Here is a 27,097-nt window from a genome sequence, read left to right as displayed (position 1 = left end):
AAGTGTTGTTTAAAGTTTGCCACAAGCCACCTGGATGACACACCAAACATGTGGAAGAAGGTGCTCTGGTCAGATGAAACCAAAATGGAACTTTTTGGCAACAATGCAAAATGTTATATTTGGCGTAAAAGCAACACAGCTCATCACCCTGAACACACCATCCCCACTGTCAAACATGGTGGTGGCAGCATCATGGTTTGGGCCTGCTTTTCTTCAGCAGGGACAGGGAAGATGGTTAAAATTGATGGGAAGATGGATGGAGCCAAATACAGGACCATTCTGGAAGAAAACCTAATGGAGTCTGCAAAAGACCTGAGACTGGGACGGAGATTTGTCTTCCAACAAGACAATGATCCAAAACATAAAGCAAAATATACAATGGAATGGTTCAAAAATAAACATATCCAGGTGTTAGAATGACCAAGTCAAAGTCCAGACCTGAATCCAATCGAGAATCTGTGGAAAGAACTGAAAACTGCTGTTCACAAATGCTCTCCATCCAACCTCACTGAGCTCGAGCTGTTTTGCAAGGAGGAATGGGAAAAAATTTTGGTCTCTCGATGTGCAAAACTGATAGAGACATACCCCAAGCGACTTACAGCTGTAATCGCAGCAAAAGGTGGCGCTACAAAGTATTAACTTAAGGGGGCTGAATAATTTTGCACGCCCAATTTTTCAGTTTTTGATTTGTTAAAAAAGTTTGAAATATCCAATAAATGTCGTTCCACTTCATGATTGTGTCCCACTTGTTGTTGATTCTTCACAAAAAAATACTGTTTTATATCTTTATGTTTGAAGCCTGAAATGTGGCAAAAGGTCGCAAAGTTCAAGGGGGCCGAATACTTTCGCAAGGCACTGTAGATAGCCAATTCCAAACATAACTTGTAGCAGTTAACTCGATAGTTAACTATACCTAACTAAGCATTAATCTCGTCGTCGCCTTATTTCTACTGGCACTACATAAATCTGCACCGTTGAAAAATGGTGATTCCACTCCATTAAACAGTAGCCATGTAATTGCAGCAACGTTAAAAAATAATTGACAAATGACGTGCTGTGCATAGATCTTCCCTGAAACATTCATATTTGAGCCTTATATATATGTCTAGTAAGATACCTTGTTTTGAAGTAGCCTACCTTGTCTATTTTATTCCCGATTCATTGAATGAGGGAATCATTAGATAAAAACAGAAGTATTTGGTTGTAATGTTGCAAAATGTTATATCAAGGGTGGCAACCATCCTCCAGCATAGTTACTGGGGGTGCAGGCCTTTGTTCAAGCCCTGGTCAAACCACATTGTAGCCTAAACATCAGCTGCACAACAGTACTTTGATAAGCAGCCTTGGGAGCTTCAGGGCTGGATCAGAAGCCTGCACACCCAGGAGCTCTCCAGATGGAGGGTTGACCACATGTTGAAAACGTTGTGTGTGTGTGGGGTATAATGAAAAATGCATATGAAAAAAATTAGCAGAGGTCTCTATAGCATACCATTTGTGAATTTCGGTGAATACAATCTAATCAAATACAATTTTATTTGTCACATTCGCTGAATACAACAGGTGTAGTAGACCCTACAGTGAAATCCTTAAACAATGCAGTTTTAAGAAAAACAAATAAAAATAGAAATAATAACAAATAATTAAGGAGTAACAATAAAATACCAGTAGTGAGGCTATAAACAGGGGGTTCCGGTACAGAGGGTACCGGTACAGAGTCAATGTGCGGGGGCACCGATTAGTCGAGGTAATTGAGGTAATATGTACATGTTGGTACAGGTAAAGTGACTATGCATAGATAATAAACAGAGAAGGTGGTGGGGACAATGCAAATAGTCTGGGTAGCCATTTGATTAACTGTTCAAGAGTCTTACGGCTTGGGGGTAGAAGCTGTTAAGAAGCCTTTTTGACCTAGACTTGGCACCCCTGTACAGATTGCAATGCGGTAGCAGAATGAGCGGTCTCTAACTAGGATGGCTGGAGTCCTTAGCAATTTTTTGGGCCTTCCTCTGTCACCGCCTGGTATAGAGGTCCTGGATGGCAGGAAGCTTAGCTCCAGTGATGTACTGGGCCGTACGCACTACCCTCTGTAGTGCCTTGCGGTCGGAGGCTGAGCAGTTGCCATTCCAGGCAGTGATGCAACCGGTCAGGATGATCTCGATCTCGATGGTGCAGCTGTAGAACTTTTTGAGGATCTGAGGACCCATGCCAAATCTTTTCAGTCTCCTGAGGGGAATAGGTGTTGTCGTGCCCTCTTCATGACTGCCTTGGTGTGTTTGGAACATGATTGTTTGTTGGTGATGTGGACACCAAGGAACTTGAAGCTCCACTACAGCCCCGTCGATGAGAATGGGGGCGTGCTCAGTCCTCCTTTTTCTGTATTCCACAATCATCTGCGTTGTCTTGATAACGTGGAGGTAGAGGTTGTTACCCTGGCACCACACTGTCAGGTCTCTGACCTCCTCCCTATAGGCTGTCTCATCGCTGTCAGTGATTGGGCCTACCACTGTTGTTTCGTCAGCAAACTTAATGATGGTGTTGGAGTCGTGCCTGGCCATGCAGTCATGGGTGAAAAGGGAGTACAGGAAGGGACTGAACACGCACCCCTGAGGGGACCCAATGCTGAGGATCAGCATGGCAGATGTATTGTTACCTACCCTTACCAGCTGGGGGAGGCCCGTCAGGAAGTCCAGGACCCAGTTGCAGAAGGAGGTGTGACACAGTCCCAGTGTCCTTAGCTTAGTAATGAGCTTTGAGGGCACTATGGTGTTGAACGCTGAGCTGTAGTCAATGAATAGAATTCTCATGTAAGTGCTCCTTTTGTCCAGGTGGGAAAAGGCTGTGTGGAGTGCAATAGAGATTGCATCATCTATGGATATGTTGGGGCGGTATGCAAATTGGAGTGGGTCTAGGGTTTCTGGGATGATAGTGTTGATGTGAGCCATGCCTTTCAATGCACTTCATGGCTACAGACTTGAGTGCTACGTGTCGGTAGTCATTTGGGCAGGTTACCATGGTGTTCTTGGGCACAGGGACTATGGTGGTCTGCTTGAAACATGTTAGTATTACAGACTTGGACAGGTTTAAAATGTCAGTGAAGACACTTGCCAGTTGGTCAGCGCATGCTCGGAGTACACGTCCTGGTAATCCGTCTGGCCCTGCGACCTTGTGAATGTTGACCTGTTTAAAGGTCTTACTCACACCGGCTACGGAGAGTGTGATCACATAGTCGTCCGGAACAGTTAGTACTCTCACGCATTGTTCAGTGTTGCTTGCCTCGAAACAAGAATAATAGTTATTTAGCTCATCCGGTAGGCTCGTGTCACTGGGCAGCTCGCGGCTGTGCTTCCCTTTGTATTCCATAAAAGACCGTGCTTGATCTGGAATGAAAGAAGTGAAGAAGCTGTCTTTTTACAAGTCTGTCCAAGTCTGGACTTGTAAAAACACAGCTTCTGCACTTCTTTCATCCCAAATCAAGCACTGCTATTAGCCGTTAAAGACAAGATGTGTCGGCATTGTGTGATTGTCTTACTAACAGCTGCCGCTGAAGTTATTATGCTCTTCAGAACCGCTGACTGCTATTTCACTCTGTATCTTTCTTCTTGGCTGTGCGGCTCTTGGGAACAGAACTGCTGAGCTGAATGTAAAGATCATGAAAGGAGGGTGATTTTGTGCACAGTGAAATGTGGAATCAGCTGCATAGTCAGTAAGTTTCCTAGGATATGCAGATTAAGGATTTTTAAGTATTTTCTCAGGAATATTGGGTTCATGGGCAGGCATATGATTATTCAAATAATCTATGAACTAAGTTTGAGTGGTAGTTTTCACTGAAAAATGCAATGGTGTCATATCTTGTCTGAAATAGAGTTATGGAATGTAAGTTCTAAAAATGTACAACAGCTTTCATATATAATTTCCTGTAGCATGTCTTTTTTGCTCCAAAGGTATGTAGGTTTTAGGGTAATGACACTGCATTGACACTGATACAACCATGAACCATAAAAACAAAGTTGTTTTTCTGCTTCCAGAGAGTGGCTCCTTACAGAAAGGGACGGAAATATTCCCATACCTCTACTATTAAACCCCCTTGCCCTGGCATTTGAGACCACAGGTGCAAGCTGGTGATTGTGCCACCCACCCAGCCTGCCAGTGCTATATTCCCAATATGCACATGCCACTGCTGCCCAGTCTGCCAGAGTTAGGCCAGAGGGAGGCCCTTATGAGCTTGGCTCATTGAATTACCTGTAAACAAAAGAAAGCTGCAGAAAGTGACATAGTAATCTGTCTGCTGTGTTTTGTTTGGGTATTTCCGCTCGTATTAAATCCCGCACAAGCTTAATTAATACTCTCCGAGCCTCTCTGCACGCTAAACTACAGACCGTCTGTCCGCTCTGCAAGCTGATGTGTGCAGGTAGGGATAACATTACACACACACACACATACACACACTTAGGGGGTTGTGTCTCCCTTGTGAAAGACATGGGTTTGACCTCTGCTGGCCTTAGTGATTAGCTGAACCTGCGCCCCCAATCTGTCCGGTGCTGGGCGAGATAATAAAGTGATCATTTCTGATGCAGAATGTGTATGTGGCTTACATCAGAGAGCCGGCACAACAAAGCCTTCAGCATGGCTGGTGCCATACTTAGTGGCTGTGGGAAATAGCAGGGGGAGTTACTGCCTGTGCCCCAAATGGCACCCTATTTCCTTTGTATTGTACTACTTTTGGCCAGAGGCCAGTGTACTATATAGAGAATAGGGTGCCATTTGGGATGCAGCCTGTATTGTAGATGTTGTATGATTCTTAGGGTGATTTTAAAATATTTGTTTTTATTTTATATTTAACCTGTATTTAATTAACTAGGTAAGTCAGTTAACAACAAATTCTTATTTACAATGATGGCCTACTCTGGCCAAACAGGGCGACACTGGGCCAATTGTGCACCACTCCCAATCACAGCCGGATGTGATACAGCCTGGGAACAGGATTGTGTCCCCTGGACAGAGAAAGTGTTTATCCCACTCTACTCTAAAGGTAATTTTGCCACTTTATTGTATAGGGGCACTTTTGAAATCCAGCATAACTCCAAATGAATCATAGTCCCAGTATCCAATCTGGCCCAAGTGGACCAGACTACGGTGTAGTGAACGGGCCTACTGCAGAACATACAGTATAGGCTAGTAAGGAGCATTGTCTTGTCAAGGAGGAAGTGGGAGATAATAGAAAATGTGAGTCTCTTTGATAGATAGATTTTCATGGTGTTGCGTACCCCATCAGTTCTCTCAGCCACCCCTGAGATGACATATGTTGTGGTTTTCTCACCCAAGAGGTTGCTTTCACTGAGATAAGTCACTTGGAGTGTCTTTGTGTGCATCCTAAATTGGCCCCCTATTCCCTATAATGTGCACTACCTTTGACCAGGGTCCACAAGGGACATTTTTTCCTGTAATGTTGATAATGATGAGTCCAAATGCCAACCCTCCAGGGCCTGCCTTCTCTCTCTCTCGCCCATCGGCTCTTATTCTTGATTTATTTGTCATGAATCATGTTGTCTCAGCGGGTTCCGAGATGACAACCCATTTTCTTCTTTGTGATCAAGTCAAGAGATGTTTTTTAAACTGCTTCTGACAAAACTGTCGTCTGTGACCTTTGCTATATACCTTGTTTGGAGGAGCAGTTCCTTCCAGCCCAGAACGGACAGACCAGCTCAGGTCAACCACATCACTTCAGTGTGTAGCCTACTGACAGAGTAACCTTTCATACAGTGTGCCTGTGATCATATGCCACTGGCAGCTCTGTCATGACCCTGTATATGTTGGGCTGTTTGAAGATGGATTCGTCTTGCTTTCTTTGCATGTTATATCTTCTGACATGCAAATCAGCAAGGCTGACAGTACAGAGGATACGGTGGAGACACATGACATAATGGAACAAAAGGCTGCAACACTCTTCTTGTCACATTAATTCCGTTGTCAGTGTTCAAAGCACTGGCTTATGTATTTCACAGAAACAAAGCTAAATGCAATACAAACCTCATCCACAGCGCTAAACCACATCTTAATGTAGACCTATAACAGTGTAAATGTTAACATCCAATATAGCTTCTATTTGAACTAAATGATTCCCAAAGCCCAGACCATTCCCAGAGAAACAGACCAGTTATGTATTTCCCATTGCCGTGGTTTATGACTTGAGCAACCAGAAATGACAGGTCAAACTATTTTGGGGGCCCCCTGTAAAACTGCCTTTAGTCACACCAGGTCATTTTGGACTATTCTAAGCCCATGGTACAACACTAGTACACAGCTGTGTTTCAAAAGGGGTCAGCCTGACAACTTTAATTATATAAATAATTGTAAAACTTAAAACCCATGGTATGCTATGGTAATTTCAACATGAGTTGGAATGCATTTAGTGAGCTTAGCTTTGGTTTAATTCCATGGTTTTAAATTTTAAATGGGAGACATTTCAATCCACTCAGTACACAAAGCACAAATACTTTTAAAAACCTAAATGCTCACTTGTGACACATTAAATACACAAACCAGCTAGGGTAGGCTACACAACGTCATTATCTCTGGTAGTAGTGTGTATGCCCATCCCTTTTCAAATACAATACTTTTAAGGAATTCACTACAATATATTTATATACCTTCTCCAGCCCAATTTAAATATTTTAACTTGCCAATAGTTTGTTATCATATCAATTACTTTATTCAATGAGTGTATTGCACCACCTACTGGATTATACCGAATAATGAGCAAGAAGAGTTCAGTAACTAGAATGTCCCCAATCATTTAGACACAATTTATTTGCATGATAAACCGTGGGTTATGTTTGCCAGTAATACTTTAGCGGCTGTCCCCCTCAGCGAAACAAAAATATACAATTAGTCCAGAGTGAGTTCCAGATCATTTTATCCATGTATATGGGAGCGGAACGTTCGTAAAATCTTGTGCGGCGCGTATACCCATATTTACGGTAACTCTACCGGCGAGCATACAAGATGGCGGCTCCCATAATAGAAATATGTCATGTCGCATGTTCTGCAAATCGAACCCCAAATGTTCTTTCATGGGGTCGTGGGGGGCTCATTGCATATGGAACATGCAATTCTGTCGCTCTCTATGACCCACAGGTTATATATTTCTTTCACAATTTGAATTATTCGTGTCGTTGCAGTGGCAGCATAGGCTAGCTATAGCTAGCTACATCATCAGTCTCGTCATTTTTGACAGTTCACGTTAATCAGCTTTATTTTGTATTGTGCTAGGTGTCCTTATGTTGTTATTTTTTTCTGTGACAGTCAGCTGTACTCTTTTACATACCATTATACAGGAGAAGTGTGTTGTTGCTGTCCTCAATGGACATACCGGGAGGGTGAACACAGTCCAGTGGGTCCACAGAGAGGACTGTGGTGAGTAGATACCTGCATGCTTCATCCATTGCTTTGGTATGCTGATAATGTTCATCCAATGCTTTGGTATGCTGATAATGTTCATCCAGTGCTTTGGTATGCTGATAATGTTCATCCAGTGCTTTGGTATGCTGATAATGTTCATCCAATGCTTTGGTATGCTGATAATGTGCTTTATAATGTTCATCCAATGCTTTGGTATGCTGATAATGTGCTTTATAATGTTCATCCAATGCTTTGGTAGACTGATAATGTGCTTTATAATGTTCATCCAATGCTTTGGTAGACTGTTTCTGACAATTGGTTGTTCTTCCCTGATGGCTGTTAAAGGTAGAGAAACTCACCTGGTGTCAGGAGGGTCTGACAGTCTACTGATTGTGTGGGAGGCCCAAGATGGAAAGGTGTGTTTTAAAGCCATTAGAAGTAGGAATAGTCCTCATACCATATGTCAATGATCTGTATTGACACTTCTGTGTACATTTGATACATTATCAAAACACAGCAATAGTTTCACTAATATTGGTCCTTTCTAAGGCATATGTTTTGTGTTTGTGCCCCCTGCCCCAGTTTAAACAGTATGTTGAGTGTGTTGGGCATACTGGACCAGTGTGTGCTGTGGATGCCATCCATCTGGACAACAATAAGCTACTCATCGCCTCCACAGCCTCCGACTCCACTGTAAAACTATGGCTCTACACTGGGAGTAAAGGTAAGGGAAGCTTTTTTTGTCTCAGCGATAGACAAGTGTCCTGTCTTGTACATCAAGTTGCCTCACGCTACAGGAACAGGAGATGTAAACTAACTCGGGCAAGGCTACTTTACTTAGTTTTTTTGTGACATGGAACAGGTAAAGGAACTCTTTAGGACAGTCAGATTAGTTAAGGCAATCAGATCAGTGATATTGGCCTTTGGACTCATGGGCCTGCATCCCAAATGACACCCTATTACCTATGTAATGCACTACTTTTGACCAGGGCTCATAGGCCACCTCAGTAGTACTCTCAAGTACTGATGGGGCGGCAGGGTAGCCTAGTGGTTAGAGTGTTGGACTAGTAACCGGAAGGTTGCGAGTTCAAACCTGAACAGCCACAGCCCCTGAACAGGCAGTTAACCCACTAGGCCGTCATTGAAAATAAGAATTTGTTCTTAACTGACTTGCCTAGTTAAATAAAGATAAAAATAAATTAAAAAGTACCCTGTCTCAACATGATTAGGTTACAAAAACCCACAATATTAGCCAAACGTCAGCTTATTTTATTTGAGACAGAGTGGAAGAACAGTGTATGGCTGCTACCGGAAGAACAGTGTATGGCTTGGGTGGCTGGAGTCTATGACAATTTTTAAGGCCTTCCTCTGACATCGCCTGGTCCAGAACTCCTGGATAGCAGGGAGCTCGAGCCCAGTGATGTACTAGACCGTACTCACCACCCTCTGTAACTCCTGGATGGCAGGGAGCTTGGGCCCAGTGATGTACTAGACCGTACTCACCACCCTCTGTAACTCCTGGATGGCAGGGAGCTCGGGCCCAGTGATGTACTAGACCGTACTCACCACCCTCTGTAACTCCTGGATGGCAGGGAGCTCGGGCCCAGTGATGTACTAGACCGTACTCACCACCCTCTGTGCCTTGCAGTTGCCGTACCAAACGGTGATACAGCCAGTCAAGATGCTGTCAATGGTGCAGCTGTGTAACTTTTTGAGGATGCCAAATATTTTCAGCCTCCTGGGGGGGAAAGCATTGTCATGGCCTCTTCACGACTGTGTACATGTAGGCGTGTGTGGACCATATTCATTCCTTGGTGATGGACACCAAGGAACTTGAAAGAAAAAGGAGAAAATAATCCAGATATGTAACTTAACTGACCCCCCCTCCTCCTCTCTCCCCAATCACCAATGTAGATGCATGTTCCCCAATAATAGATAAGGTTAGGATTGGATGAGGAGAGATGATCCTAGACCTGTACCTAGGGGAAACTTCACCACAAAGCAAGAGAGACATCTGTGAGTTAATCTGTGCTGAATTGTTCCAGCGAGCCTGACATCTGCTGCTATGCTGTGGTAGCACAGACAGAACAGTCTGGTCATTTGAATCACAGCGTTTAATGAGTCATCACTTATCAGGTCTGATATTGTACTGATCTATTGTTACCAGCGTGGTTTCCACTCTATCATGACACCAGGATTGTATCAGGACATGGTTTGGTATCAAGGATATTATGCCGGGTCGTATTCATTAGTGCACAAGACATGGTGTCTAGTGAATACGACCCGGGATCACTCTGTTGTCTGCGTCCCAAATGGTACCCTGTTCCCTATATAGTGCACTACATCTGACCAGAGCCCTAGGGTGTCATTTGGGAAGCTGGGATGGCATTATATTCACTGGACTGTTCTCTTCTCATCCTTATAAGTTCTGTGAGAGGAGAGGAGGAAGGAGGATGAAGAGAATAGTGTGGGGGGGGGTGGTTACTGTAAATTAGCTGCTATCATCTTCCTCTTCTTTGATGATATTTAATAAAAAAATCAGGCCCTATTCATTTTGATGTGAGTTTCTTGTCAGGTCAAAGTTAAAGTAATTTCCATATATCCCAGTATCAGTGCTGTTTTAATTTCAGATCTGTCCCTGGTGGCGACATGTTGTTTCCTTTGTAGCGTTGGTTGTTTTTTCCCTCTCTGGGTGTAAGTGGGTGTGGGGGGAAGCGAACGCTGATGTTACGTGACAGTCATGGAGATGGCTGTGTAGCCAAATGGTACTCTTTTTTTTTTCTCTCTTCTCCCTACAGTGTGCATTACTGTGACCAGATTTTTTGGGGCCCCGGTCAAAAGTAGTGCATTATATAGGGAGTAGGGTGATATTTGGGACACTGGCTGGGTCTGTCCTCAAGGCATGTTGTCTGATGTAGCCCAGCCGGAGCTCTACTACAAGTATGTGTTGCTAGTGCTAGCTAGTAACTGGAAGACCCCTGGGTTTCTGGGGAAAGGAGTGAAGTTCAATATGTCACCCTTTGACAAATGTCTCTGCAGCTAGCATCAATGGAACTATCCTGGCTATTAGCCATCTCTCTAGGATAAGTTAATGAAATCATCTCGGAACAGTTAATTCATGGAACTCAATGATTTTTCATAATTTTTATGCCCTATCATTAATGCACATTTTTCTGTATTTATTTTTCCTCTTTCTATGAAGCGGAGTGCACTCATACCATATCCTTTGGGAGCGGGTTTATGATGGATGTCTCGCTAGCGTGGTTGCCAGGCAGCAGAGGTAAGCTGTTTCCACAGCAGCAGTGAACCCTCCACACCTCAGATCATCTTGAAGTGTTCCGCATGTCATCTCGACTGCCTTTCACATGCCTGTTCCTTTTGATGCTTTGTCCGCCCCCCCTTCCTCCCCTCCACTCAATCTGTCTTAAAAACATGAGGCACATGCAAATGTGTTATTATGCGGTCTGACTTCAGCAAGCGTGGCAAGACTAACACAATACACTCATTGCAGTTCCCATACTTGCCTGCGGGGGCGACGATTGCAGAATCCATTTGTATGCACAGTGCAATGGACAGGTAAGCTCAAGTAGCTGACTATATGGGCCAACAAATAAAGGTCATGTTAACACGAATACATTTAGTATGTTGGGTTAACGATGTTTAAACATATTTATTGACATTGATGCCGACCTTCTTCTTTCCCTGTGTCTCTGACAGTTCAGGAAAGTCCTCTCCTTGCAAGGGCATGAGGATTGGATCCGTGGTGTGGAGTGGGCCTGTGTAGGTGAGGACCACACCACTGTTTTACAAATCTGTTTCTTCATTGCCTTGTTTTATCTGGTGTGACCTACATAAATCTGACAAATTATCAGATAGTTTGACAAAATGGATTTGTGGTATAATCTGTATGTCCTGCTGGCTAGGTAGGTACAGGTGGTTGTGTAACCCTGCCGACTAGGTAGGTACAGGTGGTTGTGTAACCCTGCCGACTAGGTAGGTACAGGTGGTTGTGTAACCCTGCCGACTAGGTAGGTACAGGTGGTTGTGTAACCCTGCCGACTAGGTAGGTACAGGTGGTTGTGTAACCCTGCCGACTTGGTAGGTACAGGTGGTTGTGTAACCCTGCTGACTAGTTAGGTACAGGTGGTTGTGTAACCCTGCCGACTTGGTAGGTACAGGTGGTTGTGTAACCCTGCCGACTTGGTAGGTACAGGTGGTTGTGTAACCCTGCTGACTAGTTAGGTACAGGTGGTTGTGTCACCCTGCCGACTAGGTAGGTACAGGTGGTTGTGTCACCCTGCCGACTAGGTAGGTACAGGTGGTTGTGTCACCCTGCCGACTAGGTAGGTACAGGTGGTTGTGTCACCCTGCTGACTAGTGGTTGTGTAACCCTGCTGACTAGTTAGGTACAGGTGGTTGTGTCACCCTGCTGACTAGTGGTTGTGTAACCCTGCTGACTAGTTAGGTACAGGTGGTTGTGTCACCCTGCTGACTAGTTAGGTACAGGTGGTTGTGTCACCCTGCTGACTAGTGGTTGTGTAACCCTGCTGACTAGTTAGGTACAGGTGGTTGTGTCACCTTGCTGACTAGTTAGGTACAGGTGGTTGTGTCACCCTGCTGACTAGTGGTTGTGTAATCTTGCTGACTAGTTAGGTACAGGTGGTTGTGTCACCCTGCTGACTAGTGGTTGTGTAACCCTGCTGACTAGTTTGGTACAGGTGGTTGTGTAACCCTGCTGACTAGTTTGGTACAGGTGGTTGTGTAACCCTGCTGACTAGTTAGGTACAGGTGGTTGTGTAACCTTGCTGGCTAGTTTGGTACAGGTGGTTGTGTAACCCTGCTGACTAGTTTGGTACAGGTGGTTGTGTCACCCTGCTGACTAGTTTGGTACAGGTGGTTGTGTCACCCTGCTGACTAGTTTGGTACAGGTGGTTGTGTCACCCTGCTGACTAGTTAGGTACAGGTGGTTGTGTAACCCTGCTGACTAGTTAGGTACAGGTGGTTGTGTCACCCTGCTGACTAGTTAGGTACAGGTGGTTGTGTAACCCTGCTGACTAGTTAGGTACAGGTGGTTGTGTCACCCTGCTGACTAGTTAGGTACAGGTGGTTGTGTCACCCTGCTGGCTAGTTAGGTACAGGTGGTTGTGTAACCCTGCTGACTAGTTAGGTACAGGTGGTTGTGTAACCCTGCTGACTAGTTAGGTACAGGTGGTTGTGTCACCCTGCTGACTAGTTTGGTACAGGTGGTTGTGTAACCCTGCTGACTAGTTAGGTACAGGTGGTTGTGTAACCCTGCTGGCTAGTTAGGTACAGGTGGTTGTGTAACCCTGCTGACTAGTTAGGTACAGGTGGTTGTGTAACCCTGCTGACTAGTTTGGTACAGGTGGTTGTGTAACCTTGCTGGCTAGTTAGGTACAGGTGGTTGTGTAACCTTGCTGGCTAGTTTGGTACAGGTGGTTGTGTAACCTTGCTGGCTAGTTAGGTACAGGTGGTTGTGTAACCCTGCTGACTAGTTTGGTACAGGTGGTTGTGTAAACCACTCCAGAGGTACTCCAGCAGTGCTCTGTTCAGGGCTACATCATAAATGGCTGCGTGTATCACTGTATGTATCACTATATAAACGGCATACAGTGTGTTACTTTTGATCAGAGTCCTATTTATAAATTATTTTATTTCACCTTTATTTAACTAGGCCAGTCAAGCACAAATTCTTATTTTACAATGGTGGCGTGCCAAACCTTCCCCTGCCCCGGCCAAACCTTCCCCTGCCCCGGTCAAACCTTCCCCTGCCCCAGACGACTCTGGGACAATTTTGCGCCGCCCTATGGGACTCCCGATCACGGCCAGTTGCGATACAGCCTGGATTCAAACCAGGGTCTGTAGTGACGCCTCTAGCATTGAGGTGCAGTGCCTTAGACCGCTGCGTCACTCGGGAGCCCTATTGGGCCGGGTCAAAAGTAGTGCACTATTCAGGGCATAGGGTGCCATTTGGGATGCACCCCAGGGTTTGTAAAAGCTATTCCATCTCCTTCACCGACCCTCATCACTAGACTCATCCCACTCAGTTGATGACTTACTCCAAGCTGGTCGGCCAGTATTGGCAGAGACATAGTGTGTCCCAAATGGCACCATATTCCTTACATAGTGCACTATTTTTAACCAGAGACTCTGATCCAAAGTAGTGCACTATATAGGGAATAGGGTGCCATTTGGGATGCTGTCAGAGATTAATTTATATGCACCAGCCCCACAGGCAGGGTAAAATTGCTCTCCACCTTAAAAGGGTAAAAGAAAATGAAAATGTGTCCTTTTATGACTGGGACGTCTGTTTAATTAGATTTCACTTTTGTAGACGGACGTCTTTCCATAATGCATGAAACGGCTGCAGCAGAGCCCAGTCAATGCTTTATTTCTTCCCCCCTCTCTCAGATACACTGTATCCTTCAAGCAGCTATTTCCACAGCCCTGTCTTTTGAGATCAGTCTTTTTCATTCCAGCCCTTGTTAGGACATGGTTCAGCCAATGTTCTGACACTTTGTGGTGACTAAAGGTCCCCTCTCGTCACAGGAGTAAGGGTATTAGCCCTGGTGTCCTGGCCTCCTCATACTACCATGGCCATCTAATCACCCCGTTTCTTTCAACCAATCTCCTCGCTCTCTTCCCCAGGTAGTCGTAGTTGGACTGTTCACTCTTCTCAGCTTTCTTACCTAGAGTGCATCTGAAATGGCACCCTGTTCCCTCTATAGTGCCCTCATTTTGCTCAGAGTATATAGGGAATAGATCACATTAAGTGACAATAATGAGTCTACATCGAGTCTCACTTGTCAAAGAGGTCTTCTGACTTCAACAGGATATCCTGATTTAAAAAAATAAAAAAAAATAAAATAAAAAATCTATATTTTACCTTTTTATCTAGGCAAGTCAGTTAGGAACACATTCTTATTTTCAATGACGGCCTAGGAACAGTGGGTTACTGCCTTGTTCAGGGGCAGAAAGACAGATTTGTACCTTGTCAGCTCAGAGATTCGATCTTGCAACCATTCGGTTACTAGTCCAACGCTCTAACGACTAGGCTACCTGCCACCCCCGGAATAAATCAAGTTTAAATTAATAAAGAATAAATAAAGGTTCAAGGTTAATAAATAAATAAAGGTTAAATTAAAATCCACAAATGTCTACCTCCATGCTGGCAGACGGGGATCTGTTACTGGCCAGCTGTGCTCAGGACTGTCTGATCCGGGTTTGGAGGCTGGTTGCCAAGTCTAGGACGAAGAGAAACGCGCAGGAAGAACGCACCATTAGGATGTCTGAAGATGTCTTTACACTGACACAGAACGGTGAGCAGACAGCATCAGGTTTCATTAGAAAAATGTGTTGTTTAGAATTATTAAAAATGAATGATTAAATCAAAACGTCAGGTTTGAGTCACTTTCACAGTCTATTTCAATGTCTGTCTAGCAAGAAGAATCAAGAATCACGTGATCATTAATGTGAATGTCATCATTGTCGATGTTCATTGAATTGATGCCTTTTTATTTAAATGTATTTTAAATGTTGTGTTATTTTAATCTGGGGAATTTGGATGGTTCGATCCCTGGCAACAACCGAACAATTCTAAAACATGCCTTTTAACACAAATGTGGATGGAGTTTGATTGTACAAACATACCGTTCGACTTTAGATTCATGCATGTTGTCTTTTTGCCCCAGATGCGTCCTCAGCATTTGCAGTGACGCTAGAGTCAGTCCTTGCCGGCCACGAGAACAAGGTCTATGGAGTCCACTGGCAGCCCCCTGTCATCAAAGGTACTTTACTGTCAACCTATACGCCATTTGTTCCCCAGATCACACTTGACTTATTTCACTGTGATGTGGAGGTGTCATACTAAATGGTTTCATGGGGATGGAGGGAGAGTGATTTGTTCCACACGCCCATGACATTAGAAAGGGTGAACCCTGAACTCTTTTAATAGTTCACATCACTCACTGTCTGTGCGCTGCGGTACTTTCATGATGTTTTTATCCATCCAACCTGCGTTGCTGTATCGTGGCTCCGAGGAATACGTTTCTCCTAGGTACAGTTCAGTATCTAGAGGCGATTTCACTACTGTGTTCCTTCATTGTGAAGCTCTTTGTCTCCCCTACAGGTGGCGACCAGCACCAGTCTCTGAGCCTGCTCTCTGCTTCCATGGACAAGACCATGATCCTGTGGGCTCAGGAGGAAGGCTCAGGGGTGTGGGTGGAGCAGGTCAGTGTCTACTTCTGGTTGCGACCCAAACAGTACCCTGTTCCCTATAGGGCACTACTTTGGTCTCTGGTCTTAATAGGGTGGTGTTCAGGACAGAGACCTGTGGTAAAGGTCACCCCCCCCCACACACACACACACACACTCCTCTCTCTCTCTGTCTCTCTTGTCTCTCTGTCAATTCAATTCAAGGGGCTTTATTGGCATGGGAAACATGTGTTACATTGCCAAAGCAAGTGAGGTAGATAATATACAAAAGTGAAATAAACAATCAAAATGAACAGTAAACATTACACATTCAGAAATTTCAAAACAATAAAGACATTACAAATGTCATATTATACATATACATATATACATATACATATATACATATATATATACACAGTGTTGTAACAATGTACAAATGGTTAAAGTACACAAGGGAAAATAAATAAGCATAAATATGGGTTGTGTATTTACAATGGTGTTTGTTCTTCACTGGTTGCCCTTTTCTTGAGGAAACAGGTGACAAATCTTGCTGCTGTGACGGCACACTGTGGAATTTCCCCCAGTAGATATGGGAGTTTATCAAAATTGGATTTGTTTTCGAATTCTTTGTGGATCTGTGTGATCTGAGGGAAATATGTTTCTCTAATATGGTCATACATTGGGCAGGAGGTTAGGAAGTGCAGCTCAGTTTCCACCTCATTTTGTGGGCAGTGAGCACATAGTCTGTCTTCTCTTGAGAGCCATGTCTGCCTACGGCTCACTTTCTCAATAGCAAGGCTATGCTCACTGAGTCTGTACATAGTCAAAGCTTTCCTTAATTTTGGGTCAGTCACAGTGGTCAGGTATTCTGCCGCTGTGTACTCTCTGTTTAGGGCCAAATAGCATTCTAGTTTGCTCAGTTTTTTTGTTAATTCTTTCCAATGTGTCAAGTAATTATCTTTTTGTTTTCTCATGATTTGGTTTAATTGTGCTGCTGTCCTGGGGCTCTGTAGGGTGTGTTTGTGAACAGAGCCCCAGGACCAGCTTGCTTAGGGGACTCTTCTCCAGCTTCATCTCTCTGTAGGTGATGGCTTTGTTATGGAAGGTTTGGGAATTGCTTCCTTTTAGGTGGTTATAGAATTTAACGGCTCTTTTCTGTGGGTATCGGCCTAATTCTGCTCTGCATGCATTATTTGGTGTTCTACGTTGTACACGGAGGATATTTTTGCAGAATTCTGCGTGCAGAGTCTCAGTTTGGTGTTTGTCCCATTTTGTGAAGTCTTGGTTGGTGAGCGGACCCCAGACCTCACAACCGTAAAGGGCAATGGGCTCTGACTGATTCAAGTATTTTTAGACAAATCCTAATTGGTATGTTGAAATGTATGTTCCTTTTGATGGCATAGAATGCCCTTCTTGCCTTGTCTCTCAGATCGTTCACAGCTTTGTGGAAGTTACCTGTGGCGCTGATGTTTAGGCCAAGGTATGTATAGTTTTTTGTGTGCTCTAGGGCAACAGTGTCTAGATGGAATTTGTATTTATGGTCCTGGTGACTGGACCTTTTTTGGAACACCATTATTTCGACGAAATGTGTGTGTTGTTGTTTGTGTACATGGATTTTATAATTTTATGTCGTATGTTTTACCACCAACACCACTTTCCATCAGTTTGTATAGCAGACCCTCATGCCTTATTGAGTCGAAGGCTTTTTTGAAATCAACAAAGCATGAGAAGACTTTGCCTTTGTTTTGGTTTGTTTGGTTGTCAATTAGGGTGTGTAGGGTGAATATGTGGTCTGTTGTATGGTAATTTGGTAAAAAGCCCATTTGACATTTGCTCAGTACATTGTTTTCATTGAGGAAATGTACAAGTCTGCTGTTAATGATAATGCAGAGGATTTTCCCAAGGTTTCGGTTGACGCATATTCCACGGTAGTTATTGGGGTCAAATTTGTCTCCACTTTTGTGGATTGGGGTGATCAGTCCTTGGTTCCAAATATTGGGGAAGATGCCAGAGCTAAGGATGATGTTAAAGAGTTTTAGTATAGCCAATTGGAATTTGTTGTCTGTATATTTGATCATTTCATTGAGGATACCATCAACACCACAGGCCTTTTTGGGTTGGAGGGTTTTTATTTTGTCCTGTAACTCATTCAAGGTAATTGGAGAATCCAGTGGGTTCTGGTAGTCTTTAATAGTTTATTCTAAGATCTGTATTTGATCATGTATATGTTTTGTTATAGAGCCAAACATATTGGAGAAGTGGTTTACCCATACATCTCCATTTTGGATAGATAATTCTTTGTGTTGTTGTTTGTTTAGTGTTTTCCAATTTTCCCAGAAGTGGTTAGAGTCTATGGATTCTTCAATTACATTGAGCTGATTTCTGACATGCTGTTCCTTCTTTTTCCGTAGTGTATTTCTGTATTGTTTTAGTGATTCGCCATAGTGAAGGCGTAGACTCAGGTTTTCCGGGTCTCTATGTTTTTGGTTGGACAGGTTTCTCAATTTCTATCTTCGATTTTTGCATTCTTCAATAAAACTATTTGTCATTGTTGTTAATTTTCTTCGGTTTTCTATTTGAGATTTTTAGATTTGATAGGGAAGCTGATAGGTCATATATACTGATGAGATTTTCTACTGCCAAGTTTACACCTTCACTATTACAGTGGAGCGTTTTACCCAGGAAATTGTCTAAAAGGGATTGAATTTGTTGTTGCCTAATTGTTTTTTGGTAGGTGTTCAAACTGCATTCCTTCCATCTATAGCATTTCTTAATGTTACTCAGTTCCTTTGACTTTGATGCCTGTCTCTCGCTCTCTGTGTGTGTGTGTGTGTGTGTGTGTGTGTGTGTGTGTGTGTCGGTCTCAGTTTTTGTCTCTCTCAGAACATCTGCTGTTTCACTGTGCTGGGCTAAATTTCACAGAAGTGTGGAATATGTAAGTTCCTCCCCATCTGCCCCTGAGTTTCAGGAGTGTTGAATTCTGGGAGAGACCTTATATAACCTTTCTTATCCTCCACTCTTATCTCCTCTGAAATCAATAGATGACTATGCTACTACAAAGGACATAGTTTACTTTATCACCAGAATCATGCTTAAATCCCAATGTCAGAGAGAACTTTGCAGAGCTCTACTGTACGACTATTTGACTTGCATATGTGCCTAAATATTTAGCTGTGCGTTTCCATTTAAGAGCACCAGTATACCTAGAATAATGAATGATTCTAGCTTTATTACCTCTAATATTTTGTATTGTGTTCCCAAATTATTTTGTGTGTGTGCCTACATTTTTCAACTTAGGCACACATGTGCTCCTGGTAAAAAAAAACAAGTCAGCGTAGAGCTCTGCTTTGTAGCATGGCTAGATAGTGATGACCCCCCCCCCCTCACTGGCTATCAGCCTAAAAGCAGGCCGTGGCCCATATTCATAAAGCATCTCATGTTAGGAGTGCTGATCTACGATCAGGTCCACCTTGTCCTTGTAATCTTATTCATTGTAATCAAAAATGCTAAAGTCTAAGACACTTTGAATATAGGGCCAGGCCCTCACCCCAATCCAACCTGAACAGGGCTTTGAGTGTCTCTCTCGGAGAGGAAGATGACATGATGGAAGGATAACAGTCGACAGGGGATCAATCGATCTTGGCGTTTGTGCGTACAGTGGCAGTTCCTCCACTCTGACACCAGGAGACTGATAAGGATCTGCAACAAAGTTTAAAAATGGTTCCAGGCTCCTACTCTTGACGTTGATTAGAACAAGGTCGTCAATCGAAGGAAAGAGCAGCAGCAGCAGGTCTCTGGAAAAGACAACATGGCTCCTCTGGCCAGGGCTTTGACACAGCAAGGCAGGAGGAATACACACCTGGAATAGCTCCTGTCTTTGTTCAGTGTGAAAGTGCATAAGATATGTGAACAGTTGATTTTTTTTTCCCCCCCTGATTTTTCAAACGGGGAGAATCCTTACAAAGGAAGCCAACGTCTGTTATTGTACACGTCAATGATTGACATCTGATTGCAGATTTCTTCCTCCCCACTGTGCTCACATCCAGTGGAAAGCTCAATAGGTATAATTCACATTAATAATACTCTTTTGTCAAAGGATATTACAATCTCAAAAACCCCACACTTAAAAAGTGCTGGGCAAAGTCCAGGTTAATGGAAGCACACAGACAGTGGGAAGAGTTTTGTCACTGTTATCAATGACACATTCACAATTGGGATAGATGACATTGATAAGGCCTCACATGTCCTGTCTGCACCAGAAGGATGCATATCCCTTTCTATACTGAACCAAAATATAAACACAACATTTAAAATGTTGGTACCATGTTTCATGTGCTGAAAATAAAGATCCCAGAATTCTTCCATGCGCACAGAAAGCTTATTTTTCTCAAGTTTTGTGCACAAATTTGCTTACCTCCCTGTTAGTGAGCATTTCTCCTTTGCCAAGATAATCCATCCACCTGACTGGTGTGGCATATCAAGAACCTGATGAAACAGCATGATCCTTACACAGGTGCACCTTGTGATGGGGACAATAAAATGCCTCTCTAAAATGTGCAGTTTTGTCACAGGCAGCGTGCAATTGGTATACTGACTGCAGGAATGTCCACCAGAGCTGTTGCCACAGAATTGAATGTTCGTTTCTCGTCCATAAGCCGTTTAAGATAATTTGGCTGTATGTCCATAACCGTAGGCTCCCAAGTGGGTGGGCCTGGCTGCCATGTGGGTGATCCTATGCCCTCCAATGCCCATCCATGGCTGCGCTCCTGTCCAGTCATGTGAAATCCATAGATTAGGGACTAATGAATTTTTTTCAATTGACTGATTTCATTATATTAACTAACTTAGTAAAATCGTTGAAATTGTTGCATGTTGCGTTTTATATTTTTATTTATTGTAGATCAGTCTCATGTTCAGTGAGGAGAAAAGGTTTTAAAAGGGAAGTGAAATGGGGGAGGAACAACCAGAACTTGTCTAATGAGAAACGCTTGTTTTCCGTTATGAAACATTTTGCTATGGACTTAAAGGCCCACTGAGCTTAGCCAGGCAGTACATGACCAACCTGGGCTACGTCTTAATTAACACCTTACCCCTCCATGATGATTAGAGTAATTGGTGAAATTTCGCGTGTCTGTCTGGGTTCGCGTGTCTGTCTGGGTTCGCGTGTCTGTCTGGGTTCGCGTGTCTGTCTGGGTTCGCGTGTCTGTCTGGGTTCGCGTGTCTGTCTGGGTTCGCGTGTCTGTCTGGGTTCGCGTGTCTGTCTGGGTTCGCGTGTCTGTCTGGGTTCGCGTGTCTGTCTGGGTTCGCGTGTCTGTCTGGGTTCGCGTGTCTGTCTGGGTTCGCGTGTCTGTATGTCTGTGTTCGCGTGTTTGTATGTCTGTGTTCGCGTGTTTGTATGTCTGTGTTCGCGTGTTTGTATGTCTGTGTTCGCGTGTTTGTACGTCTGTGTTCGCGTGTTTGTACGTCTGTGTTCGCGTGTTTGTACGTCTGTGTTCGCGTGTTTGTACGTCTGTGTTTGTGTGGCTGTGTTTGTATGTTTGTGTGGCTGTTGTTCGCGCCAAATACAACAGATGTCGACCTTACTGTGAAATTCTTACTTACAAGCCCCTAACCAACAATGCAGTTCAAGAAAGAGAGTTAAGAAAATATTTACCAAGTAAACTAAAGTAAAAAATACAATTACAAGGTAACACAATTACATTACATCATAATAACGAGGCTGGTTGGTTTCCAGAACAACATCATTCAGTCCCTCTCCCTCCTTTCTCTTGAATGAAATATGCCTCCCCCTCTTCTCTGTAGTTCTTGTTCTGTTCCTCCCCCTCTATCCGCTGGCCAGCGATAAGACCCCGCGTCGCACCTCGCATCCATATTGTTTTCCCTGCCTAACAAGACTGATGTCGTTTTTATTGTGCCTCTGTGAATGTTGCATGATTCACGGTGGGGCTGTTGTGTGTGTAAAAAAAAAAAAAAAAAAATGGGTTAATGTTGCATCGCTCTGTCCTCCCTCGTATCTCCTCGTCCTCTATCCCCTGAATGGCTGGGGAGATGGATCTCTCCTGGTCGTCTATCCCCTGAATGGCTGGGGAGATGGATCTCTCCTGGTCGTCTATCCCCTGAATGGCTTGGGAGATGGATCTCTCCTGGTCGTCTATCCCCTGAATGGCTGGGGAGATGGATCTCTCCTGGTCGTCTATCCCCTGAATGGCTGGGGAGATGGATCTCTCCTGGTCGTCTATCCCCTGAATGGCTGGGGAGATGGATCTCTCCTGGTCGTCTATCCCCTGAATGGCTGGGGAGATGGATCTCTCCTGGTCATCTATCCCCTGAATGGCTGGGGAGATGGATCTCTCCTGGTCGTCTATCCCCTGAATGGCTGGGGAGATGGATCTCTCCTGGTCGTCTATCCCCTGAATGGCTGGGGAGATGGATCTCTCCTGGTCGTCTATCCCCTGAATGGCTTGGGAGATGGATCTCTCCTGGTCGTCTATCCCCTGAATGGCTGGGGAGATGGATCTCTCCTGGTCGTCTATCCCCTGAATGGCTGGGGAGATGGATCTCTCCTGGTCGTCTATCCCCTGAATGGCTGGGGAGATGGATCTCTCCTGGTCGTCTATCCCCTGAATGGCTGGGGAGATGGATCTCTCCTGGTCGTCTATCCCCTGAATGGCTTGGGAGATGGATCTCTCCTGGTCGTCTATCCCCTGAATGGCTGGGGAGATGGATCTCTCCTGGTCGTCTATCCCCTGAATGGCTGGGGAGATGGATCTCTCCTGGTCATCTATCCCCTGAATGGCTGGGGGAGATGGGTCTCTCCTGGTCATTTATCACCTGAATGGCTGGGGAAGATGGGTCTCTCCTCCTCGTTGTCTATCCCCTGAATGGCTGGGGTAGATTGGTGCCACTCAAGTGAAAGCGGACAGATTTATATAGTCGTTAGTTCCGCCTTATCGCAGCCTTAGGATCAACAGAAATTTGTCTTTGAAGGTCATTGATGGCTGGGCCTCTAGGAGGGAGAATAATGAAGTTGGCACTAAAAACCTCCCTGCCAAGCTGCTGCTAAGGCCCCCAGGTTACATGTATCATTACGCTACAAGGAGAAGAAATTTGTAGGCCTAATGTTTGGTGAATGTTATTCAAATTTCAACCCAAAATCCAACTTGAATAGGACTAAGAGTATACCTACTGCTGCTGCTGCTACTACTACTACTACTACTGCTTCTGCTTCTGCTACTAATACCACTACTACTACTCTCTCTCTTTATCCCTTCCTTCTCTCTTTAGCCCCTTCTCACTCACTCAATTCAAGGGTCTTTATTGGTATGGAAACCTATGTTAAGTAGGTAATATACAAAAGTGAAATAAACAATAAAAATGAACAGTAAACTTTACACTCACAGAAATTCCAAAATAATCAAGACATTAACAATGTGTTGTAACGATGTGCAAATAGTTAAAGTACAAAAGGGAAAATAAAGATGGGTTGTATTTCCAATGGTGTTTGTTCTTCACTGGTTGCCCTTTTCTTGTGGCAACAGGTAACAAATCTTGCTGCTGTGATGGCACACTGGGATTTCACCCAGTAGATATGGGAGTTTATCAAAATCGGGTTTGTTTTCGAATTCTTTGTTTATCTCAGGGAAATATGTGTCTAATATGGTCATACATTTAACAGGAAATGCAGCTCAGGAAATGCAGCTCAGTTTCCACCTAATTTTGTGGGCAGCCTTTCTTCTCTTAAGAGCCAGGTCTGCCTACGGCAGCATTTCTCAATAGCAAGGCTATGGTCACTGAGTCTGTACATAGTCAAAGCTTTCCTTAAGTTTGGGTCAGTCATAGTGGTCAGGAAATCCCAGTGTGCCATCACAGCAGCAATATTTGTGACCTGTTGCCACAAGAAAAGGGCAACAAGTGAAGAACAAACATCATTGAAAATTCTGCTACAGTGGTCAGGTATTCTGCCACAGTGTACTCTCTGTTTAGGGCCAAATAGCATTCTAGTTTGCTCAGTTTTTTTTGTCAATGCTTTCCGATGTGTCAACAAGTCATCCTCTCTCTATTTCTCTCTCTCTCTCGCGCGCTTCATCCCCTCTCTCTCTCTCTCTCTCTCTCTCTCTCTCTCACGCCTCATCCTCTCTCTCTCTCTCTCGTGCTTCATCGCCTCTCTTTCTCTCTCTCTCTCTCTTGCTTCATCGTCTCGCTCTCTCTCTCTCTCTCTCTCTCTCTCTCTTGCTTCATCGTCTCGCTCTCTCTCTCTCTCTCTCTCTCTCTCTCTCTCTTGCTTCATCGTCTTGCTCTTTCTCTCTCTCTCTCTCTTGCTTCATCGTCTTGCTCTTTCTCTCTCTCTCTCTCTTGCTTCATCGTCTCGCTCTTTCTCTCTCTCTCTCTTGCTTCATCGTCTCGCTCTTTCTCTCTCTCTCTCTTGCTTCATCGTCTCGCTCTTTCTCTCTCTCTCTCTCTCTCTCTCTTGCTTCATCGTCTCGCTCTTTCTCTCTCTCTCTCTCTCTCTCTTGCTCCATCGTCTCGCTCTTTCTCTCTCTCTCTCTCTTGCTTCATCGTCTCGCTCTTTCTCTCTCTCTCTCTCTCTCTCTCTTGCTTCATCGTCTCGCTCTTTCTCTCTCTCTCTCTCTCTCTCTCTCTCTCTCTCTTGCTTCATCGTCTCGCTCTTTCTCTCTCTCTCTCTCTTTGCTCCATCGTCTCGCTCTTTCTCTCTCTCTCTCTCTCTTGCTTCATCGTCTCGCTCTTTCTCTCTCTCTCTCTCTCTCTTGCTTCATCGTCTCGCTCTTTCTCTCTCTCTCTCTCTCTCTCTCTTGCTTCATTGTCTCCTTTCTCTCTCTCTCTCTCTCTCTTGCTTCATCGTCTCCTTCTTTCTCTCGCTCTCTCTCTCTCTCTCTCTTGCTTCGTCTCTCTTTCTCTCTCTCTCTCTCTTGCTTCATCGTCTCGCTCTTTCTCTCTCTCTCTCTCTTGCTTCATCGTCTCGCTCTTTCTCTCTCTCTCTCTCTCTCTTGCTTCATCGTCTCGCTCTTTCTCTCTCTCTCTCTCTCTTGCTTCATCGTCTCGCTCTTTCTCTCTCTCTCTTGCTTCATCGTCTCGCTCTTTCTCTCTCTCTTGCTTCATCGCCTCGCTCTTTCTCTCTCTCTCTCTCTCTCTCTCTCTCTCTCTCTTGCTTCTTCGTCTTGCTCTTTCTCTCTCTCTCTCTCTCTCTCTTGCTTCATCGTCTTGCTCTTTCTCTCTCTCTCTCTCTCTCTCTTGCTTCATCGTCTCGCTCTTTCTCTCTCTCTCTCTCTCTCTCTCTCTCTCTCTCTCTTGCTTCATCGTCTCGCTCTTTCTCTCTCTCTCTCTCTCTCTCTCTTGCTTCATCGTCTCGCTCTTTCTCTCTCTCTCTCTTGCTTCATCGTCTCCTTCTTTCTCTCGCTCTCTCTCTCTCTCTTGCTTCATCGTCTCGCTCTTTCTCTCTCTCTCTCTTGCTTCATCGTCTCGCTCTTTCTCTCTCTCTCTCTCTCTCTTGCTTCGTCTCGCTCTTTCTCTCTCTCTCTCTTGCTTCGTCTCGCTCTTTCTCTCTCTCTCTCTTGCTACATCGTCTCGCTCTTTCTCTCTCTCTCTCTCTCTCTCTTGCTTCATCGTCTTGCTCTTTCTCTCTCTCTCTCTCTCTCTCTCTCTCTCTCTCTCTCTCTCTCTCTCTCTCTCTCTCTCTTGCTTCATCGTCTCGCTCTTTCTCTCTCTCTCTCTCTCTCTCTTGCTTCATCGTCTCGCTCTTTCTCTCTCTCTCTCTCTCTCTCTTGCTTCATCGTCTCGCTCTTTCTCTCTCTCTCTCTCTCTCTTGCTTCATCGTCTCGCTCTTTCTCTCTCTCTCTCTCTTTTGCTTCATCGTCTCGCTCTTTCTCTCTCTCTCTCTCTCTTGCTTCATCGTCTCGCTCTTTCTCTCTCTCTCTCTCTCTCTCTCTCTTGCTCCATCGTCTCGCTCTTTCTCTCTCTCTCTCTCTCTCTTGCTTCATCGTCTCGCTCTTTCTCTCTCTCTCTCTCTTGCTTCATCGTCTCGCTCTTTCTCTCTCTCTCTCTCTCTCTCTCTCTCTCTCTCTCTCTCTCTCTCTCTTGCTTCATCGTCTCGCTCTTTCTCTCTCTCTCTCTCTCTCTTGCTCCATCGTCTCTCTCTCTCTCTCTCTCTTGCTCCATCGTCTCTCTTCTCTCTCTCTCTCTCTTTGCTTCATCGTCTCGCTCTTTCTCTCTCTCTCTCTCTCTCTCTCTTGCTTCATCGTCTCGCTCTTTCTCTCTCTCTCTCTCTCTCTCTCTCTCTTGCTTCGTCTCCTTCTTTCTCTCGCTCTCTCTCTCTCTCTCTTGCTTTTCTCTCTTTCTCTCTCTCTCTCTCTTGCTTCATCGTCTCGCTCTTTCTCTCTCTCTCTCTCTCTCTTTGCTTCTTCTCTCTCTTTCTCTCTTGCTTCATCGTCTCGCTCTTTCTCTCTCTCTCTTGCTTCATCGCTCTTTCTCTCTTTCTCTCTCTCTCTTGCTTCATCGTCTTGCTCTTTCTCTCTTCTCTCTCTCTCTCTCTTGCTTCATCGTCTTGCTCTTTCTCTCTCTCTCTCTCTTGCTTCATCGTCTTGCTCTTTCTCTCTCTCTCTCTCTCTCTCTCTCTCTCTCTTGCTTCATCGTCTTGCTCTTTTCTCTCTCTCTCTCTCTCTCTCTCTCTTGCTTCATCGTCTCGCTCTTTCTCTCTCTCTTGCTTCATCGTCTCCTTCTTTCTCTCGCTCTCTCTCTCTCTTGCTTCATCGTCTCGCTCTTTCTCTCTCTCTCTCTTGCTTCATCGTCTCGCTCTTTCTCTCTCTCTCTCTCTCTTGCTTCATCGTCTCGCTCTTTCTCTCTCTCTCTCTTGCTCTCTCGCTCTTTCTCTCTCTCTCTCTCTCTCTCTTTGCTTCGTCTCGCTCTTTCTCTCTCTCTCTCTCTCTCTTCTCTCTCTTTCTCTCTCTTTCATCGTCTCGCTCTTTCTCTCTCTCTCTCTCTCTCTCTCTCTCTTCTTCTCCTTGCTCTTTCTCTCTTGCTCTTTCTCTCTCTCTCTTGCTTCATCGTCTTGCTCTTTCCCTCTCTCTCTCTCTCTCTCCTTGCTTCATCGTCTTGCTCTTTCTCTCTCTCTCTCTCTCTCTCTCTCTCTCTCTCTTGCTTCTCTCTCTCTCTCTCTCTCTCTTGCTTCATCGTCTCTCTTTCTCTCTCTCTCTCTCTTGCTTCCTCGTCTCGCTCTTTCTCTCTCTCTCTCTCTCTTGCTTCATCGTCTCGCTCTTTCTCTCTCTCTCTCTCTCTCTCTCTCTCTCTCTTGCTTCATCGTCTCGCTCTTTCTCTCTCTCTCTCTCTCTCTCCTTGCTTCATCGTCTTGCTCTTTCTCTCTCTCTCTCTCTCTCTCTCTCTCTCTTCTTTCTCTCTCTTTTCATCGTCTCTCTCTCTTGCTTCATCATCTCTCTCTTTCCCCCTCTCTATCTCTCTCTTGCCCCCCCTCTCT

At 44.6% G+C, this 27,097-nt stretch overlaps 1 protein-coding gene across 1 annotated transcript in view; it reads left to right on the top strand.

Annotated features, from left to right (window-relative positions):
- Window positions 1-6,981: 6,981 nt before the first annotated feature.
- Window positions 6,982-27,097, top strand: part of elp2 (elongator acetyltransferase complex subunit 2) — a 61,540-nt gene continuing 41,424 nt past the window's right edge. The window contains exons 1-10 of the mRNA XM_035795891.1: window positions 6,982-7,134; window positions 7,335-7,413; window positions 7,744-7,814; window positions 7,981-8,122; window positions 10,601-10,678; window positions 10,910-10,974; window positions 11,116-11,182; window positions 14,592-14,735; window positions 15,108-15,203; window positions 15,545-15,645. Of these exons, the coding sequence (XP_035651784.1) occupies window positions 7,003-7,134; window positions 7,335-7,413; window positions 7,744-7,814; window positions 7,981-8,122; window positions 10,601-10,678; window positions 10,910-10,974; window positions 11,116-11,182; window positions 14,592-14,735; window positions 15,108-15,203; window positions 15,545-15,645 (975 nt within the window). The 5' untranslated portion in view covers window positions 6,982-7,002. The remainder of the gene's footprint in view (window positions 7,135-7,334; window positions 7,414-7,743; window positions 7,815-7,980; window positions 8,123-10,600; window positions 10,679-10,909; window positions 10,975-11,115; window positions 11,183-14,591; window positions 14,736-15,107; window positions 15,204-15,544; window positions 15,646-27,097) is intronic.

The sequence above is a fragment of the Oncorhynchus keta genome, chromosome 20 (assembly GCF_023373465.1).
Source record: "Oncorhynchus keta strain PuntledgeMale-10-30-2019 chromosome 20, Oket_V2, whole genome shotgun sequence".
Taxonomy (NCBI): Eukaryota; Metazoa; Chordata; class Actinopteri; order Salmoniformes; family Salmonidae; genus Oncorhynchus; species Oncorhynchus keta.
Note: the sequence above shows the minus strand (reverse complement) of the source record. Positions and strands in the feature narration are given on the sequence as shown.